Source organism: Coregonus clupeaformis, chromosome 31, assembly GCF_020615455.1.
Source record: "Coregonus clupeaformis isolate EN_2021a chromosome 31, ASM2061545v1, whole genome shotgun sequence".
Classification (NCBI taxonomy): domain Eukaryota; kingdom Metazoa; phylum Chordata; class Actinopteri; order Salmoniformes; family Salmonidae; genus Coregonus; species Coregonus clupeaformis.
In genome coordinates, this window is record NC_059222.1 from 35,423,215 (window position 1) to 35,442,278 (window position 19,064).

At 44.3% G+C, this 19,064-nt stretch overlaps 1 protein-coding gene across 1 annotated transcript; it reads left to right on the forward strand.

Moving 5' to 3' along the window:
* The first annotated feature begins 561 nt into the window (after positions 1-561).
* Positions 562-17,791, forward strand: LOC121547086 (aspartate aminotransferase, cytoplasmic). Its single transcript, XM_041858190.1, has 9 exons — positions 562-785; positions 4,382-4,563; positions 4,887-5,010; positions 8,661-8,773; positions 9,019-9,123; positions 9,267-9,417; positions 9,692-9,857; positions 13,684-13,826; positions 15,781-17,791. Exons 1-9 carry the CDS (start codon positions 677-679, stop codon positions 15,918-15,920), a joined length of 1,233 nt encoding a protein of 410 aa, XP_041714124.1. The 5' UTR covers positions 562-676; the 3' UTR covers positions 15,921-17,791.
* Positions 17,792-19,064: the final 1,273 nt, after the last annotated feature.

The window sequence follows — 19,064 nt, forward strand, 5'->3', positions numbered from 1 at the left end:
AAAATGTAGAAACCTCTTAGAAATAGATTTTATTACATAACCATGCAATAACATTGTAGCTATTTCTAAGAGGTTTCTACATTGAAGGGAATCATTAAACTGCCCCGGGTTGAACCGGGCTATGGCCCGTCATGTGACCGGGCGTAGCCAGTATAAAGGCATTTTTATCAGAAAATAATTAACTTTTGGATATGAAAACACATAATCTATTAGTTACTTTGTTTTGAGTGGGCCAGAATGGGGTACCCTGCTCACGGTTCCAAATCGAACGCAATCAACGCTAACACGGTCAATGGGGCATTAATCAAATCCCCTCCTTTTTGAAGGGAAAACCAAAAACTCGTTAAGCCCGCATATTCCTATTCAGCGACAGAGGTTTGCATAGGAACGTGTCAATCTCCAATTGTGTTTCGCAATTGGCACAAACTCTCAACTACGTCACATTATTTCACCCCTTGACCCTTTTCAATCGTCGCTAGGATTGGCTTATTTTTGAGTCAGCTGGTTGTTTTCAAGTTCTATTGGTCAAATCTCTCACACCCATTTTCTATTGCCCAAATCCATCCAAGTTGAAGGTGAAATTATTTTCCTACCTCGTCCCATAAACGGAACAGCGGTTTGTCCCGGGTTGGTTTGCCGTTTTAGCTAACATTCCGTCTCGGTAAAATTCATCATCATGTCATTATTCGGTGAGGTTCCCCAAGCCACCCCAGTGGCGGTCTTCAAACTGTCGAATGATTTCAAAGAGGACCCGAACCCAATGAAGGTGAACCTCGGAGTTGGAGGTAAGAAAATATGATAATGATGCTTATTGCTTCAGTCGCTGTGATGAAGTAAACAAAGGAACGTTAGCTAGTTAGCAAGCTGTAAACAAGCTGGATCACAGAGTTTCACTGCGACAACAATGCACCTGTGCCTGTCGGATTTCCTGGACCATCCCCAGGTTAATAATCGTGGAAAGTTAGTTACTTTACTAGTAAACCGTAGCTAACTAGCTAGCTAACGTTAGTAGTTACTATAGTTAGCAAGTAAACAGATGCTAAACAGTAACTAACCAACTAACGCTACTAGTTAACATAGCTATCGAATCCTGTATAACTAACTATTAAGTAGATCATCAGAAATGTCTGCTGTGGTGCTGGGCCCTGTTTGAAAAATGTGACAGAATGCATCATCCCTCAATGATGTGACATGACTGGATCTGTTCTATGTGGGGAAACCTTTTCATCTATCCAATCAATCATGTTATCCAGATCAGTGATTAGGCTAGCATACTTCTTCAAAGTAGGGAGAAGGTAAGGATGAATTCAGGCTGGACATGACATACATGATGTCCTTGCTTGCTGTGCTGATTGTGCAGAATCTACAGTAACATTTCAATCAATCACATTTATTTTATAAAGCCCTTTTTACATCAGCAGTTGTCACAAAGTGCTTGAAACCCCAAAGAGCAACCAATGCAGATTTAGAAACTCAGTGTTTAGGAAAAATTCCCTAGAAAGGCAGGATCCTAGGAAGAAACCTAGAGAGGAACCAGGCTCTTAGAGGTGGCCGGTCCTCATCTGGCTGTGCCAGGTGAAGATTATGAGAGTACATGGCCATTAAGGCCAGATCGTTCTTCAAGATGTTCAAACGTTCGTAGATGACCAGCAGGGTCAAATAATAGTCGCAGTGGTTATAGAGGGTGCAACAGGTCAGCACCTCAGTAGTTAATGTCAGTTGACTTTTCATAGCCAAGCATTCAGAGATCGAGACAGCATGTCCTGACAAGGTAGCACGTCCGGTGAACAGGTCAGCAGAAACTGGATCAGCAGCAAGACCAGGTGGACTGGGGACGGGGACAGCCAGGAGTCATCATGCCAGGTAGTCCTGAGGCATGGTTCTAGGGCTCAGGTCCTCCGGACGGACGGACAGAGGGAGAGAGAGAAGAATTCCTAAGATCACACAGGACACCAGATAAGACAGGAGAATTACACCAGATTGACCCTAGCCCCCGGTACATAGACTATTGCAGCATAGATACTGGGTACTTAGACAGGGGTTGTCAGGGGGCACAGATAGCATAGCAAGGCCTATAACCTGTAGTTGGCAGTCATCCAAAGAAGTGGCTCTGTCACTGCAGTAGGAACAGACTGGAACAGGCCGGTAGTTGGAGATGGAGATAAATGAGTCATGGTCATATCACTATTAGTTGTAGCTAGATCAATGGACCGTGGTCATAGAGCAAATCACTCCCATTCACGCTCTCTACGTAGATCCTATGGGAGACTGTAGCCAGAATACACCCCCGTCCCGCCCCACAGGAGTGCACTCACACACACCTTGTGACTGTTCTTCTTACTGGATACTTTGTATGGAGTGCTGTTAATATATAACACTGCAGCGCAGAGGCCAAAAGGCTGATATCCTGGTGTGTGTGTTGCCTGTGACCGATTGCTTGGCATCTCAGGACTACAGGATTAACACTGCGCTACGCCAGAGAAAACTGGCCAAAGTTCTGTTGTTACATGGTGTTAATCCTTCTTAACAATTCATAAGAGATGAAGAACGGGTGGCGGATTAGGGCCCTGTTGGAACACTGTAAATGTATACATCCTCACTGCCTTCCCTGAAATAATCCCTAATAAGACGGGATGGGTGTAAGCAAGCATTCCACAACATAGGTTTGACCAATTCAATCATGTCAGATCAGTGATGATTACTTGAAGGGAGGAAGGAGGAAAGGTGATCGGAGCCTAAACCTGCTGTATTGTGATGCTGCGGTTGCTCTTTCTCTCTGCAGTGCAGGTCTGCTTGAGGTTCCCTGATTAGCACAGGCAGGCCTAAGACCTATTATAAAATGGGTTGTTTGGATCCTCTATGCTGATTGGTTGATATGCTGTGGGACAACTCCCGCAAAATACCATGACGTATTCATCTCCTAATTCCACTGTCCCGCAGCCCAGGCAGGAAATTCATAAACTTCATCTCCCTTGGGCCTCAGAACAACCCTTGTCGGGAGTTCATGGATTCTCAGGCATTATTGCTTAAGTAATTCCTTCCTGTAGTAGGCTAACAGTAGGCTCATACTGTGGTCAGCTGGCTGAAAATAGCCTACATAACCTAGCTACACCATGTGTTAGCATGCTCAGATAGAGGAGATGGACCCATGTCCACTCAGGAAAATATCTGTTTTCTCTTGAACTTCAATCACAAATTATATGGTTAGGCCTTGTACTCAGTTAGAAAGTGATTGTGGATGTGGATGGAAGTATGTTTTCAGACAGTTTACAGACTATTACAGTCAATAAGTGAGTAGATAAGAGCCTGTTACAGAAAGGAGTGCCCTCTCCACTTTAGCTCAATAACACTGTTCACTATGAGTAAGTTACTAGTGTTGCTGTCTTATCAGTGGTGGTTGACTGGAGTTTAGGACCTCAGGGGAAAGTGCACGGCTGTTGTCTGACATTTGTATCAGGTTGTAGCCTGATCCGATAAAACCATTAAAACAAACCTTTGCAAAGTTTTAATTTTATTTAACATTTATTTATACAGGTAAGTCAATTAAGAACAAATTGTTATTTACAATGACGACCTGTCAGGGAGCGAGCGCAGCACGTATAACACACAAATAGGTTAAACAATATCATACAAACAACAGTCAAAAATACACATGAAGTTGCCCGCCAGAGACCTAAGGTAGGCCTAATGACCAATCAGTCTACTTGGATCTTGCAGAGCAATAATGCTTCTAGTGTAGTAGAGCGCATTTGTGACGTCTCCATCTGAGTTCAAACTCTCTTCAGGTTGTCAGGGTTCGTTGTTCATTGGCACCATCCCTCCTGAGTGGGTTGCTCACCAGGACAGTAATGCTCCTCCTGAGTGGGTTGCTCACCAGGACAGTAATGCTCCTCCTGAGTGGGTTGCTCACCAGGACAGTAATGCTCCTCCTGAGTGGGTTGCTCACCAGGACAGTAATGCTCCTCCTGAGTGGGTTGCTCACCAGGACAGTAATGCTCCTCCTGAGTGGGTTGCTCACCGGGACAGTAATGCTCCTCCTGAGTGGGTTGCTCACCAGGACAGTAATGCTCCTCCTGAGTGGGTTGCTCACCAGGACAGTAATGCTCCTCCTGAGTGGGTTGCTCACCGGGACAGTAATGCTCCTCCTGAGTGGGTTGCTCACCGGGGCAGTAATGCTCCTCCTGAGTGGGTTGCTCACCAGGGTAGTAATGCCAGCTTCAGAGAGAGCCCTGGGGGCAGAGTTGGGCTACTGCAAAATGTACAACATAAAGCAAACGAAACTCTGGTAAAAACACATAGCTAGTATGCTATATCAGGCCCATATATTGGAAACACTGTATCCCCCCTCACCCGCTGTAGCTAGCCTGTCTCTCCCCTCCAGCCTATAGGACAGATGAGGGCCAGCCCTGGGTGCTGCCCGTGGTTAAGAAGGTGGAGAAGATCATTGTAGCGGACAACAGTCTGAACCATGAGTACCTGCCCATCCTGGGTCTGCCTGAGTTTAGGTCCTCCGCATCCAAGATCGCCCTGGGAGAAGACAGCCCTGCCATCCAGGAGAACAGGGTAGGGTAGTTTATGAGTGTGTGTGTGTGCTCAATCATGCATATATTGAGCTGAATTTAAAGTAATGCATTTAAATTAGTACTGATAAGTAGTTATTAAGTCACTTATCTAGTGTCTCTCCCCCACCCCCTTCTCTCTCCCTCTGTCTCTCTCTCGCTCTCTCTCCTTCCCTCTCTCACCTCTCTCCCTATCCGTCTCTGTCACCCTCTCTCTCCTTCCCTCTCCCCCTCTCTTGCTCGCTCACTCTCATTCTGTCTCTCACTCTCTCTCTCTCTCTCTCTACTCTCTCTCTCTCTCTCTCTCTCTCTCTCTCTCTCTGTCAGGTGGGAGCGGTGCAATGTCTGGGGGGTACAGGTGCTCTGAAGATGGGGGCTGAGTTTCTCAGACGCTGGTACAACGGCAACGACAACATGAAAACACCTGTCTACGTCTCAGCGCCTACCTGGGGTACACACACACACACACACACTGGAACGACAAAACTTAATACAGCTGTCTACATCTCTGCTCGTACGGCTGATTACAAAGGGAAACCCAGCTGCGAGCTTCCCAGTGACTCAAGTCTACCAGACGAGCTAAATTCCTTCTATGCTCTCTTCGAGGCAAGCAACACTGAACCTGCATGAGAGCACCAGCTGTTCCCGAATGACTGTGTGATCTTGCTCTCCGTAGCTGATGTGAGTAAGACCTTTTAACAGGTTAACATTCACAGGACGCATACTTAGAACATGCGCTGACCAGCTGGCAAGTGTCTTCACTGACATTTTCAAACTCTCTCTGACCCAGTCTATAATACCAACATGTTTCAAGCAGACCACCATAGCCCAAGAACGCCAAAGTAACCTGTCTAAATGACAATCGTACCGTAGCACTCACATCTGTAGCCATGAAATGCTTTGAAAGGCTGACCATGGCACACATCAACACCATCATCCCAGACACCCTTGACCCACTCCAATTCGCATACTGCCCCAAAAGATCCACAAATGACGCAATCTCTATTGCACTCCACACTGCCCTTTCCCACCTGGACAAAAGGAACACCTATGTGAGAATGCTGTTCATTGACTACAGCTCAGCGTTCATCATCATAGTGCCTGCCAAGCTCAGCACTAAGCTAAGGACTCTGGGATTAAAAACATCCCTCTGCAACTCGGTCCTGGACTTCCTGACGGGCCGCCCCCAGGTGGTGAGGGTAGGCAACAACAAATCTGCCACTCTGGCCCTTAATACGGGAGACCCTTAAGGGTGCATGCTTAGTCCCCTCCTATACTCCCTGTTCACTCACAACTGTGTAGCTGCGCACGACTCCAACACTATAATTAAGTTTGCTGATGAGACGACAGTGGTGATGAGACAGCCTACATGGAGGAAGTCAGTGACCTGGCAGTGTGGTGCCAGGACAACAACCTCTCCAACAATGTCAACAAGACAAAAGAGCTGATCGTGGACTACAGGAAACGGAGGGCCGAGCACACCCCCATTCACATCGACGGGGATGTAGTGGAGTGGGTCGAGCGCTTCAAGTTCCTCGTAGTCCACATCACGAAGGAATTATCATGGTCAACACACACCAACACAGTCGTGAAGAAGGCTCGACAACGCCTCTTCCCCCTCAGGAGGCTGAAAAGATTACAACTGCTTGGCATCCGATGGCAAGGCACTACAGAGGGTAGTGTGTTCGACCCAGTACATCACTGGGGCCGAGCTCCCTGCCATCCAGGACCTCGATACCAGGCAGTGTCAGAGGAAGGGCCTAGAAATTGTCAAAGACTCCAGCCACCCAAGTCATTTTTTTTGTTTTGCTACCGCACGGCAAGCGGTAACGATGCACCAAGTCTGGAACCAACAGGACCCTGAACAGCTTCTACCCACAATCCATAAGACTGCTAAATAGTTAGTCCGGGTAGCTATTGGTTAACTATTAAACTACAGTTGAAGTCGGAAGTTTACATACACCTTAGCCAAATACATTTAAACTCAGTTTTTCTACAATTCCTGACATTTAATCGTAGTAAAAATTCCCTGTCTTAGGTCAGTTAGGATCACCACTTTTATTTTAAGAATGTGAAATGTCAGAATAATAGTAGAGAGTGATTTATTTCAAATTTTATTTATTTCATCACATTCCCAGTGGGTCAGAAGTTTACATACACTCAATTATATTTGGTAGCATTGCCTTTAAATTGCTTAACTTGGGTCAAATGTTTCGGGTAGCCTTCCACATGCATTTTGGCCCATTCCTCCTGACAGAGCTGGTGTAACTGAGTCAGATTTGAAGGCCTCCTTGCTTGCACATGCTTTTTCAGTTCTGGCCACAAATGTTCTATAGGATTGAGGTCAGGGCTTTGTGATGGCCACTCCAATACCTTTACTTTGTTGTCCTTAAGCCATTTTGCCACAACTTTGTAAGTATGCTTGGGGTCATTGTCCATTTGGAAGATCATTTGCGACCAAGCTTTAACTTCCTGACTGATGTCTTGAGATGTTGCTTCAATATATCCACATAATTTTCCTTCTTTATGATGCCATCTATTTTGTGAAGTGCACCAGTCTCTCCTGCAGCAAAGCACACCCACAGCATGATGCTGCCACCCCCGTGCTTCATGGTTGGGGTGATGTTCTTCGGCTTGCAAGCATCCCCCTTTTTCCTCCAAACATAACGATGGTCATTATGGCCAAACCGTTCTATTTTTGTTTCATCAGACCAGAGGACATTTCTCAAAAAAGTACGATCTTTGTCCCCATGTGCAGTTGCAAACTGTAGTCTGGCTTCTTTATGGCGGTTTTGGAGTAGTGGCTTCTTCCTTGCTGAGCGGCCTTTCAGGTTATGTCGATATAGGACTTGTTTTACTGTGGATATAGATACTTTTGTACCTGTTTCCTCCAGCATCTTCACAAGGTCCTTTGCTGTTGTTCTGGGATTGATTTGCACTTTTCGCACCAAAGTACGTTAATCTCTAGGAGACAGAACGCGTCTCCTTCCTGAGTGGTATGACGGCTGCGTGATCCCATGGTGTTTATACTTGCGTACTATTGTTTGTACAGATGAACGTGGTACCTTCAGGCGTTTGGAAATTGCTCCCAAGGATGAACCAGACTTGTGGAGGTCTACAATTCTTTTTCTGAGGTCTTGGCTGATTTCTTTTGATTTTCCCATGATGTCAAGCAAAGAGGCACTGAGTTTGAAGGTATGCCTTGAAATACATCCACAGGTACGCCTCCAATTGACTCAAATGATGTCAATTAGCCTATCAGAAGCTTCTAAAGCCATGACATCATTTTCTGGAATTTTCCAAGCTGTTTAAGGGCACAGTCAACTTAGTGTATGTAAACTTCTGACCCACTGGAATTGTGATACAGTGAATTATAAGTGAAATAATCTGTCTGTAAACAATTGTTGGAAAAATTACTTGTGTCATGCACAAAGTAGATGTCCTAACCGACTTGCCAAAACTATAGTTTGTTAACAAGAAATTTGTGGAGTGGTTGAAAACGAGTTTTAATGACTCCAACGTAAGTGTATGTAAACTTCCGACTTCAACTGTATCTGCATTGACCCTTTTTGCACTAACTCTTTTGACTCATCACATACGCTGCTGCTACCGCTTATTATCTATCCTGTTTCCTAGTCACTTTACCCCTACCTATATGTACATATCTACCTCAATTACCTCGTACCCCTCCACATCAACTCATTACTGGTACCCCATGTATATAGCCAAGTTATCGTTACTCATTGTGTATTTATTCTTTGTTTGATAATTTTTATTTTTGTCTCTGCATTGTTGGGAAGGGCCTGTAAGCATGTCACTGTTAGTCTACACCTGTTGTTTATTAAGCATGTGACAAATACAATTTGATATGTTATCTTATCTGGAACTCATACTGCTGAGTTGTCCTTTTGATATTTAATTAATAGGTGATTATAAGTCCAGCATGTTACTTTTTATTTTGGTTCATGCTCTGCAATAGAGCTTCAAATCATTTCAGCTAATGTTACAAAGCAGGCCTCAAAAGACACATGATTTGGAAACGCATTCTCTATTAGAGAAAAGGCAGACTGTTGTAAAACCTGCTCTACTGTTTGTTTCTAGAGAACCACAACTCTGTGTTTGCCAACGCTGGGTTCGAGGACATCCGTCCCTATAAGTACTGGGACGCAGAGAAGCGGGGACTGGATCTGGCCGGTTTCCTAGGCGACCTGGAGGTGAGCCGCTGACCTCTGAACAGGTCGAGACCAGACCGGCTCCCAAACTCTTGAGTTTACCTCACAATAGTGAATATTGAATATCAGAACTGGTCATGTCTACCTTAAAAGTAAATTAGCTTTTTACACACTATTGAAAAGATGATATGTTTAGCTTTAACGATACCAACTTCATGTATCAACTCCCAGTACACTATAATTTGGCTGTCCTGTAGTCTAACACTGACCTTTGACCCCGGTCCCAGACTGCACCAAAGCATTCCATCTTCGTTTTGCACGCGTGTGCCCACAACCCCACCGGCACAGACCCTACACACGTAGAGTGGATGCAGGTGGCTGAGGTCATGAAGGTAAGACTGTGTGTGTGTACACGTGCAACTGTTTTGTAAAAAAATATAAAAATGTATCATTTAAAAATAATAATAATTTGGTATTTCAAATTTTCTCATTTCTGAAGATGTTTTATCCTTTGTCCTCTTTCTTTTTTCCCCAGAGGAGGAAGCTGTTTGTGTTCTTTGACTCTGCGTACCAGGGCTTTGCGTCAGGCTGTCTGGATAAGGATGCCTGGGCCGTGCGCTACTTTGTCACCCAGGGCTTTGAGATGTTCTGTGCCCAGTCCTTCTCCAAGAACTTTGGCCTCTACAGTGAGACAGACAGACAGACACACACACACACACACACACACACACACACACACACACACACACACACACACACACACACACACACACACACACACACACACACACACACACACACACACTCAGTAAGATGCAGGGAAACATAAATGAAACCAAACTACAGTATGTATTCCTACTCCCACCTCTCACACATCACACTTACGTTTCACATTTAATTCTACATAATGCAATCTGTAAACTGCAGAGAACCCTAAATGAAGATTCTGTCTCCTGTCAGATGAACGTGTGGGGAACCTGACCATCGTAGCTTGTGATGCTGACAACGTGAAGAGAGTTCTGTCTCAGATGGAGAAGATTGTCAGGGTAACCTGGTCCAATCCTCCCTCCCAGGGTGCCAGGCTGGTCGCCATCACACTCAACACACCTGAACTCTTCGCTGAATGGTGGGTACACAAACACAGGTCAAATTTTTTTTATTTCACCTTTATTTAACCAGGTAAGCCAGTTGAGAACAAGTTCTCATTTACAACTGCGACCTGGCCAAGATAAAGCAAAGCAGTGCGATTAAAAACAACAACAACACAGAGTTACATATGGGGTAAAACAAAACATAAAGTCAAAAATACAACAGAAAATATATATACATTGTGTGCAAATGTTGTAAGTTATGGAGGTAAGGCAATAAATAGGCCATAGTGCAAAATAATTACAATTTAGTATTAACACTGGAATGATTGATGTGCAAAAGATGATGTGCAAATAGAGATACTGGGGTGCAAATGAGCAAAATAAATAACAATATGGGGATGAGGTAGTTGGGTGGGCTAATTTCAGATGGGCTGTGAACAGGTGCAGTGATCGGTAAGCTGCTCTGACAACTGATGCTTAAAGTTAGTGAGGGAGATAAGTCTCCAGCTTCAGAGATTTTTGCAGTTCGTTCCAGTTATTGGCAGCAGAGAACTGGAAGGAATGGTGGCCAAAGGTGGTGTTGGCTTTGGGGATGACCAGTGAGATATACCTGCTGGAGCGCAGACTACGGGCTATGGTGACGAATGAGCTAAGATAAGGCAGGGATTTGCCTAGCAGTGATTTATAGATGACCTGGAGCCAGTGGGTTTGGCGACGAATATGTAGTGAGGGCCAGCCAATGAGAGCGTACAGGTCACAATGGTGGGTAGTATATGGGGCTTTGGTGACAAAACGGATGGCACTGTGATAGACTACATCCAATTTGCTGAGTAGAGTGTTGGAGGCTATTTTGTAAATGACATCGCCGAAGTCAAGGATCGGTAGGATAGTCAGTTTTACGAGGGCATGTTTGGCAGCATGAGTGAAGGAGGCTTTGTTGCGAAATAGGAAGCCGATTCTAGATTTAACTTTGGATTGGAGATGTTCAATGTGATTCTGGAAGGAGAGTTTACGGTCTAACCAGACACCTAGGTATTTGTAGTTGTCCACATATTCTAAGTCAGACCCGCCGAGAGTAGTGATTCTAGTCGGGCGGGCGGGTGCAAGCAGCGTTCGATTGAAGAGCAGTTGGAGGCTACAGAAGGAGTGCTGTATGGCATTGAAGCTCGTTTGGAGGTTTGTTAACACAGTGTCCAATGAAGGGCCAGATGTATACAAAATGGTGTCGTCTGCGTAGAGGTGGATCTGAGAGTCACCAGCAGCAAGAGCGACATCATTGATATACACAGATAATAGAGTCGGCCCGAGAATTGAACCCTGTGGCACCCCCATAGACTGCCAGAGGTCCAGACAACAGGCCCTCCGATTTGACAATTTTTTTTGATATCTGAGAAGTAGTTGGTGAACCAAGCGAGGCAGTCATTTGAGAAACCAAGGCTATTTAGTCTGCCAATAAGAATGCAGTGATTGACGGAGTGGAAAGCCTTGGCCAGGTCGATGAAGACTGCTGCACAGTACTGTCTTTTATCGATTGCGGTTATAATATCGTTTAGGACCTTGAGCGTGGCTGAGGTGCACCCATGACCAGCTCGGAAACCAGATTGCATGGCGGAGAAGGTACGGTGGGATTCGAAATGGTCGGTGATCTGTTTGTTAACTTGGCTTTCAAATACTTTCGAAAGGCAGGGCAGGATGGATATAGGTCTGTAACAGTTTGGATCTAGAGTGTCACCCCCTTTGAAGAGGGGGATGACCGTGGCAGCTTTCCAATCTCTGGGGATCTCAGACGTTACGAAAGAGAGGTTGAACAGGCTAGTAATAGGGGTTGAGACAATTTCGGCGGCTAATTTTAGAAAGAAAGGTTATTTAGCCCAGCTGATTTGTAGGGGTCCAGATTTTGCAGCTCTTTCAGAACATCAGCTATCTGAATTTGGGTGAAGGAGAAGCGGGGGGCATGGGCAAGTTGCAGCGGAGGGTGCAGAGCTGGTGGCCCGGGGTAGGGGTAACCAGGTGGAAAGCATGGCCAGCCGTAACAAAATGCTTGTTGAAATGTTCGATTATCGTAGATTTATCGGTAGTGACAGTGTTTCCTAGCCTCAATGCAGTGGGTAGCTGGGAGGAGGTTCTCTTATTCTCCATGGACTTTAGTGTCCCAAAACTTTTTGGAGTTAGTGCTACAGGATGCAAGTTTCTGTTTGAAAAAGCTAGCCTTTGCTTTCCTAACTGATTGTGTATATTGGTTCCTGACTTCCCTAAAAAGTTACATATCGCGGGGGCTGTTCGATGCTAATGCAGTACGCCACAGGATGTTTTTGTGCTGGTCAAGGGCAGTCAAGTCTGGGGTGAACCAGGGGCTATATCTGTTCTTAGTTCTGCATTTTTGGAATGGGGCATGCTTATTTAAGATGGAGAGGAAAGCACTTTTAAAGAACAACCAGGCATCCTCTACTGACGGAATGAGGTCAATATCCATCCAGGATACCCGGGCCAGGTCAATTAGAAAGGCCTGCTCGCTGAAGTGTTTTAGGGAGCGTTTGAGAGTGATGAGGGGTGGTCGTTTGACCGCGGACCCATTACGGACGCAGGCAATGAGGCAGTGATCGCTGAGATCCTGGTTGAAGACAGTGGTGGTGTATTTAGAGGGTATGAAAATGTATGCACTCACTAACTGTAAGTCGCTCTGGATAAGAGTGTCTGCTAAATGACTAAAATGTAAAATGTAAATGTAAATTAGTCAGGATGATGTCTATGAGGGTGCCCATGTTAACGGATTTAGGGTTGTACCTGGTAGGTTCCTTGATAATTTGTATGAGATTGAGGGCATCTAGTTTAGTTTGTAGGACGGCCGGGGTGTTAAGCTTATCCCAGTTTAGGTCACCAATCAATACGAACTCTGAGGATAGATGGGGGGCAATCAATTCACATATGGTGTCCAGGGCACAGCTGGGGGCTGAGGGGGGTCTGTAGCAAGCGGCAACAGTGAGAGACTTATTTTTGGAAAGATGGATATTTAGAAGTAGAAGCTCAAACTGTTTGGGCACAGACCTGGATAGTATGATAGAGCTCTGCAGGCTATCTCTACAGTAGATTGCAACTCCGCCCCCTTTGGCAGTTCTATCTAGACGGAAACTGTTGTAGTTGGGAATGGACATTTCTGAATCTTTGGTGGCCTTCCTAAGCCAGGATTCAGACACTGCTAGAACATCAGGGTTGGCGGAGTGTGCTAACGCAGTGAATAACTCAAACTTAGGGAGGAGGCTTCTGATGTTAACATGCAAGGAACCAAGGCTTTTGCGGTTACAGAAGTCAACAAATGATAGCGCCTGGGGAGTAGGAGTGATACTGGGGGCTACAGGGCCTGGGTTAACCTCTACATCACCAGAGGAACAGAGGAGGAATAGAATAAGGATACGGCTAAAGGCTTTAAGAACTGGTCTTCTACTGCGTTGGGTACAGAGAATAAAAGGTGCGGATTTCCGGGCGTTGTAGAGTAGATGAAAAATAGTGTATGAACGTCCAACAATTATACATGAGAGTTCGAAACATTGAAATCACAGGCGGCCGGTGGAACCTTAATTGGGGAGGATGGACTCATAGTAATGGCTGGAACGGAATCAATGGAATGGTATCAAACACATGGTTTCCATGGTTTCCACATGTTTGATAGCATTCCATTGACTCCATTCCAGCCATTATTATGAGCCGTCCTCCCCTCAGCAGCCTCCTGTGATTGAAATATATCCTCTCTTCATCCCCCCTCTCTCCTCCCTTCCTCTCCCCCCTCTTCTTTCTCTTTGTCTCCCTCCATCATCCTTCTCTCTCCCTCTCCCTCCATCCCTCCCTCCTCTCTCCCGGTTTTAGGAAGGATAATGTGAAGACCATGGCAGACCGTGTGTTGTTGATGAGGGCTTCACTCCAGGCTAAACTGCAGGCTCTGGGAACACCAGGAACATGGGACCACATCACACAGCAGATCGGCATGTTCAGCTTCACTGGCCTCAACCGTGCGTACACGCACACACCAGTTCTACTCAGTACACACATTTAAACAAATATCCTCTCCTGTGTTTTCTCTCTCTTTGTTCCCTTTGTCTTTTCTATCTCTATCAAACACTCTTTTCCTACCCAGATTAATTGTGTGGGGGGGAGCGAGCATTCTAAGGCCCCCACACAAAAACCTATGATAGGATATTGTACCTTCAGAAAAAATATTTTCTCCAAATGTTTTGAGACCACCTGATCAAGCCTGTTTTCTCCGCTACACTAACCTGTAGACTGGCCTGTCATGTCATGTCATGTTATGAACTAGCCCCATACTAATCCTTCCATTAAAATCTCAAAGGTTCAGTCAGGGACCATTTTGTCAGGGGATAGTTTAGTGGCCTGCAGCTGGATGCATCTTGGAAGACGCGAGAGGAGGCCAATCGAAGAAACTAATGACTTTTCTAATGAAGAAACGTTTCTGTAGATGCTATTTCTGTGTGCCGTGCAAACAATGTTCAATTTGACATATTTTATTCCTCCAAATTAATCCAGCATGTAGCTAGCTAGCAACGTTCAAAACGTGAAAGATGTGGGCCGAGCATGCAAAGACGGTACGAATTTGACGTGGACCTGTTTGTGCCCAAACGTAAGACAAGTGGTATTACTTGCCGGCCACTGGTGTGGGCAACATCCCATAGTGATTTTGGTACAGCAGGCTATCTACCTGAAAATATTATGTGTTTGCTCGTCATCAGCAGCATGACTAGATTTAATGAGAAACGTTTTCTTTGGGGGTTTTGTGCACAGTGCGTTTTGGTATAGTGTCAGCTGATTCACTACGTGCGTGCTTAGTCCCTTCCTGTATTCCCTATTCAACCACGACTGCGTGGCCGTGCACGACTCCAACACCATCATTAAGTTTGCTGACGACACGACAGTGGTAAGCCTGATCACTGACGACGATGAGACAGCCTACAGGGAGGAGGTCAGAGACCTGGCAGTGTGGTGCCAGGACAACAACCTCTCCCTCAATGTCAGCAAGACAAAGGAGCTGATCGTGGACTACAGGAAACGGAGGGCCGAGCACGCCCCCATCCACATCAATGGGGTTGTAGTGGAGTGGGTTGAGAGCTTCAAGTTCCACATCACTAAGGAATTATCATGGTCCACAGACACCAACACAGTCCTGAAGAAGGTACGATAACGCCTCATCCCCCTCAGGAGGCTGAGAAGATCTGCCATGGGCCCTCAGATCCTCAAAACGTTTTACAGCTGCAGCATCTTGACTGGCTGCATCACCGCTTGGTATGGCAACTGCTTGTCATCCGACTGCAAGGCGCTACAGAGGGTAGTGCGTACGGCCCAGTACATCACTGGGGCTGAGCTCCCTGCCATCCAGAACCTATATACCAGGCGGTGTCAGAGAAAGGCCTTAAGAATGGTCAGATTCCAGCCACCCAAGTCATAGACTGTTCTCTATGCTACTGCACGGCAAACGGTACCGATGTACCAAGTATGGAACCAACAGGACCCTGAACAGCTTCTACCCCCAAGCCATGAGACTGCTGAACAGTTAGTCTGGGTAGATATTTGGTTATCTATTTAACTATCTGCATTGACCCTTTTTGCACCAACTCTTTTGACTCATCACATACGCTGCTGCTGCTACTGTTTATTATCTATCCTGTTGCCTAGTCACTTTACCCCTACCTATATGTACATATCTACCCAAAATTACCTCGTACCCCTCCACAATGACTCGGTTCTGGGACCCCGTGTATATAGCCAAGTTGTCGTTACTCATTGTGTATTTATTCTTTGTGTTATTCTTTTTCTATTTTTTCTCTTTTTCTCTCTGCGGTGTTGGGAAGGGCCTGTAAGCATGTCACTGTTAGTCTACACCTGTTGTTTATGAAGCATGTGACAAATACAATTAGATTTGTTCATACCTTTTTATATTTTGACTCTCTCCAGCTAAACAAGTGGAGTACATGATCAAGGAGAGGAGTATCTACCTGATGGCCAGCGGTCGTATCAACATGTGTGGTCTGACCACTAAGAACATCGACTATGTGGCCGAGTCTATCCACGAGACTGTTGTCAACGTCCAGTAGAAGACTACACTACCCACAACCCTCAGCACTGCCTTTCCTCATCTCCTTCATTACAACTGATGTCATGTTCACCCAGATCAGTGTTCATGGAGGGAAGGACACAAGGAAAGGAGATATGGAAAATAAGCTATAGTGTTTAAACTATTGAGACACAGCCCCAGTGTATCTGGATGCATTTAGCTCCAGCAGTGCTGGTGATGATGATCTTCCATTGCTTAATAATATTATTAATATTACAATGTGATTAGTATTGTTTGGGTTGTTCTTGAATTGCGGTGGCATTGGGGCCTGGCATTTCGGAAAAAATGAACTTAATTATTCTAGATTTTTTATTTAAATGTATTTGGGTACATCTTCCCATTCTAAATCAACTAATATCGTAGCTTAATGACATAAAATATTTGTACTATGATGATAACATTGTTCCACTAGTAGGAGTAGTACCACCAATGACGGTAACACCAATGACGGTAACACCAATGACGGTAACACCAATGACGGTAACACCTATGAGACATTTTTGGTTACTGAGGATTTTCTTAAATGGATGCCACATATGCTCAAATCTAAAGTCATTATCTCTTTGAAAATCATTTTTGATATGATTAATAATTTTGCTCAATGTAATTTCCCTACATTTAAATTGAATAACACCAAGGGACGCTTTAGGACGCTTTAGATTTCGACACACGAAATGAACAATGGAATCTTCAAATTTATGACAAACTAAATGGGTGTGATTAGTTAACAACTCTCTTTTAATATAGACCCCTCCACGATAAGTTTACCACTGGAGGGAATGTTCAAGGTTCTTGTTGATCTTTGTAATTAGTGATTTTCAAGGCGGTAACACCAAAGACATAGAACTGAGAGACAGACATACTATTTTAAAAGAAATAGTGATTTTAATAGCCGCCTTTGTTTTTATTCATGTATACAATACATTAACTTTTCTTCACTTTCTAGCATTCAAAATAATATATAGATATATCTATATCCCCAAAATATGTCTGTACAACGCTACACATCACTACGTACACCCTAAGTACTTTAAACAATGCATAAACAAAGTTTTGCAGTATAAAGGACGTTAAATATGTTTTATCATTGATAAACGGTTCAATATAAACAAAAACATTCATGATGTGTAACTATTTGTCATTTTAAAGTGTTTTTCAAGATTGCAAAGGCAAGGGACGCAAATGCCGCCACAATTCAAGAACAACCCGTTTATGATGATTCCATTCCTATTGTGAAATGCACATTTCCTGTTCTGTTTGAATTACCACCTGTATACGTTTTATAGGAGGAGTTGTTTTGGTCCACTTCAGAGAAGGTAGCTAAATATAAACGGTGACCCAAGTTAACAGTACTTGACTTGGAAAAAGTACTAGAGCGAAACAATCAATTGACCAAATCAGACACGCACTAAATATATGTAGGAGAGATGTAGGACATTATATTTACAATCATGTTTAATTTGGCCCTAGATGACTTGAAGTAAAAATCATGAATGACCTCAGCCCTAAGCTGTATGGAGCTCTCTGTTGGGAAAGTCGCGCTCAAAGTCCTGGGGTGCATTCAATAGGGACAAACCGGCATTCTCAATCCGAGAACAAAAATCAGTTATTTTTGTTTAAACATTTTAAATAATGGTCTGCTCAATGTGAATGTCCAATCAGTCTGTTCTGATGCTGTCTCTGTCTGTCACATTATTATTGCACTATTATCAATATCTACCATCTCAATGGTATACATGAAATGTTCAAAATTGCACAATTCAAATTCGCTCACGGCTAGTGTCTGGAAGTGAATACCTATGTATCTCAAGGGGGTTTGACTCAAATCCTTGAATAAATGTCTGCACACCACCATCTGTCATAGTCATGAAATGCTGATAAAAATGCGGTAAGAACATTTACATTTACATTTTAGTCATTTAGCAGACACTCTTATCCAGAGCCACTTACAGTTAGTGAGTGCATACATTTTGATACTGAACCTGGAGAAACAACCTTGAAACAAAACGGGTTTTTGTGCTGTTATCCGTGTGTATGTAGTGTTTTGACGCGGTCAGGACAGGTCACTGCCCTCCTGTTTCTCAGAGTACGTTGTAATTCTTAGGTTGTAGCAAAGTTCTTCTGAAAGCCAGGATTGAAATTATGATATATTTTGTTTGTGCAAATTGTCTCTTTTTTTGTGTGTTTCTCACAGTCGTAACAACTAAGCATTACGAAACTGCTATTCGATCAATTAAACCTCACGTAGCAAATAAGCCATTATTTTTTTTGATAACCAAATTCAACACACTAATTGATCTCCATACAAGAACTCCTAAATCAGTTCAGTGCAGTATACTTTGTGCTTGCCTAGTCCTTACTGGCAAAGTAAATCAATGCCACTGATATCCGTGCCACTGAGTCTCCCCAAAGATCACCCCAGTGTTTGTGTGCGTCAAGGAAGGCAGTGGCTTGAAGTCAGAGTGCGTCACATCTCCCACCTTCTCTGCAGTGCAGCGCTGTGACGCAGGATCTCTCTTTCTTCATTCTTGATTCTCTCTTTTCCTCCCTCTTTCTCTCCTTTCCTCCCTCTTTCATTACTTTCTTCTCCCCTCCCACTCTCCCTCTGTCAGTAAATCTGTCATCTATCAGTATTGCACAATACAGATCAGCTCACTCTAAGCTCAGTCTAATAACAGCTAACCAGTAGTGAATAGGGATGGTCCCAGGCAGGTTTTAGGGAAGTATTATTGCTACAGATTAATAGGTGAGAGCCCATTGTCTGACTACCTAATATTAAAATAAGGGCACTATAAAACCTCATCCTCTCTCTCTATACATCTCTAACTCCAAACCCCTGTGTAGATTGGCATACATTCCTTTTAATTTGATCCTGTTGGAATTTACAGGGGTGTCTCTCTGTCCTTGAGAATGTTACATTGTCCTGATGTCCTAACTGTACTCTGCAGCTGTCAGCTAATATTAGACTCAGATCTTTTTCTCTCATGCTTATGTATTGCTTATCAGATTTGTATAGACTATAACCTCCCACCAAACTACACCTCCAATTCAGCCTGGCCTTTCCTAACCCCAGGTCTGCGTCCTGCTCCTCTCTGCATCAAGCTGAGTCCCTAGCACAAGGTGG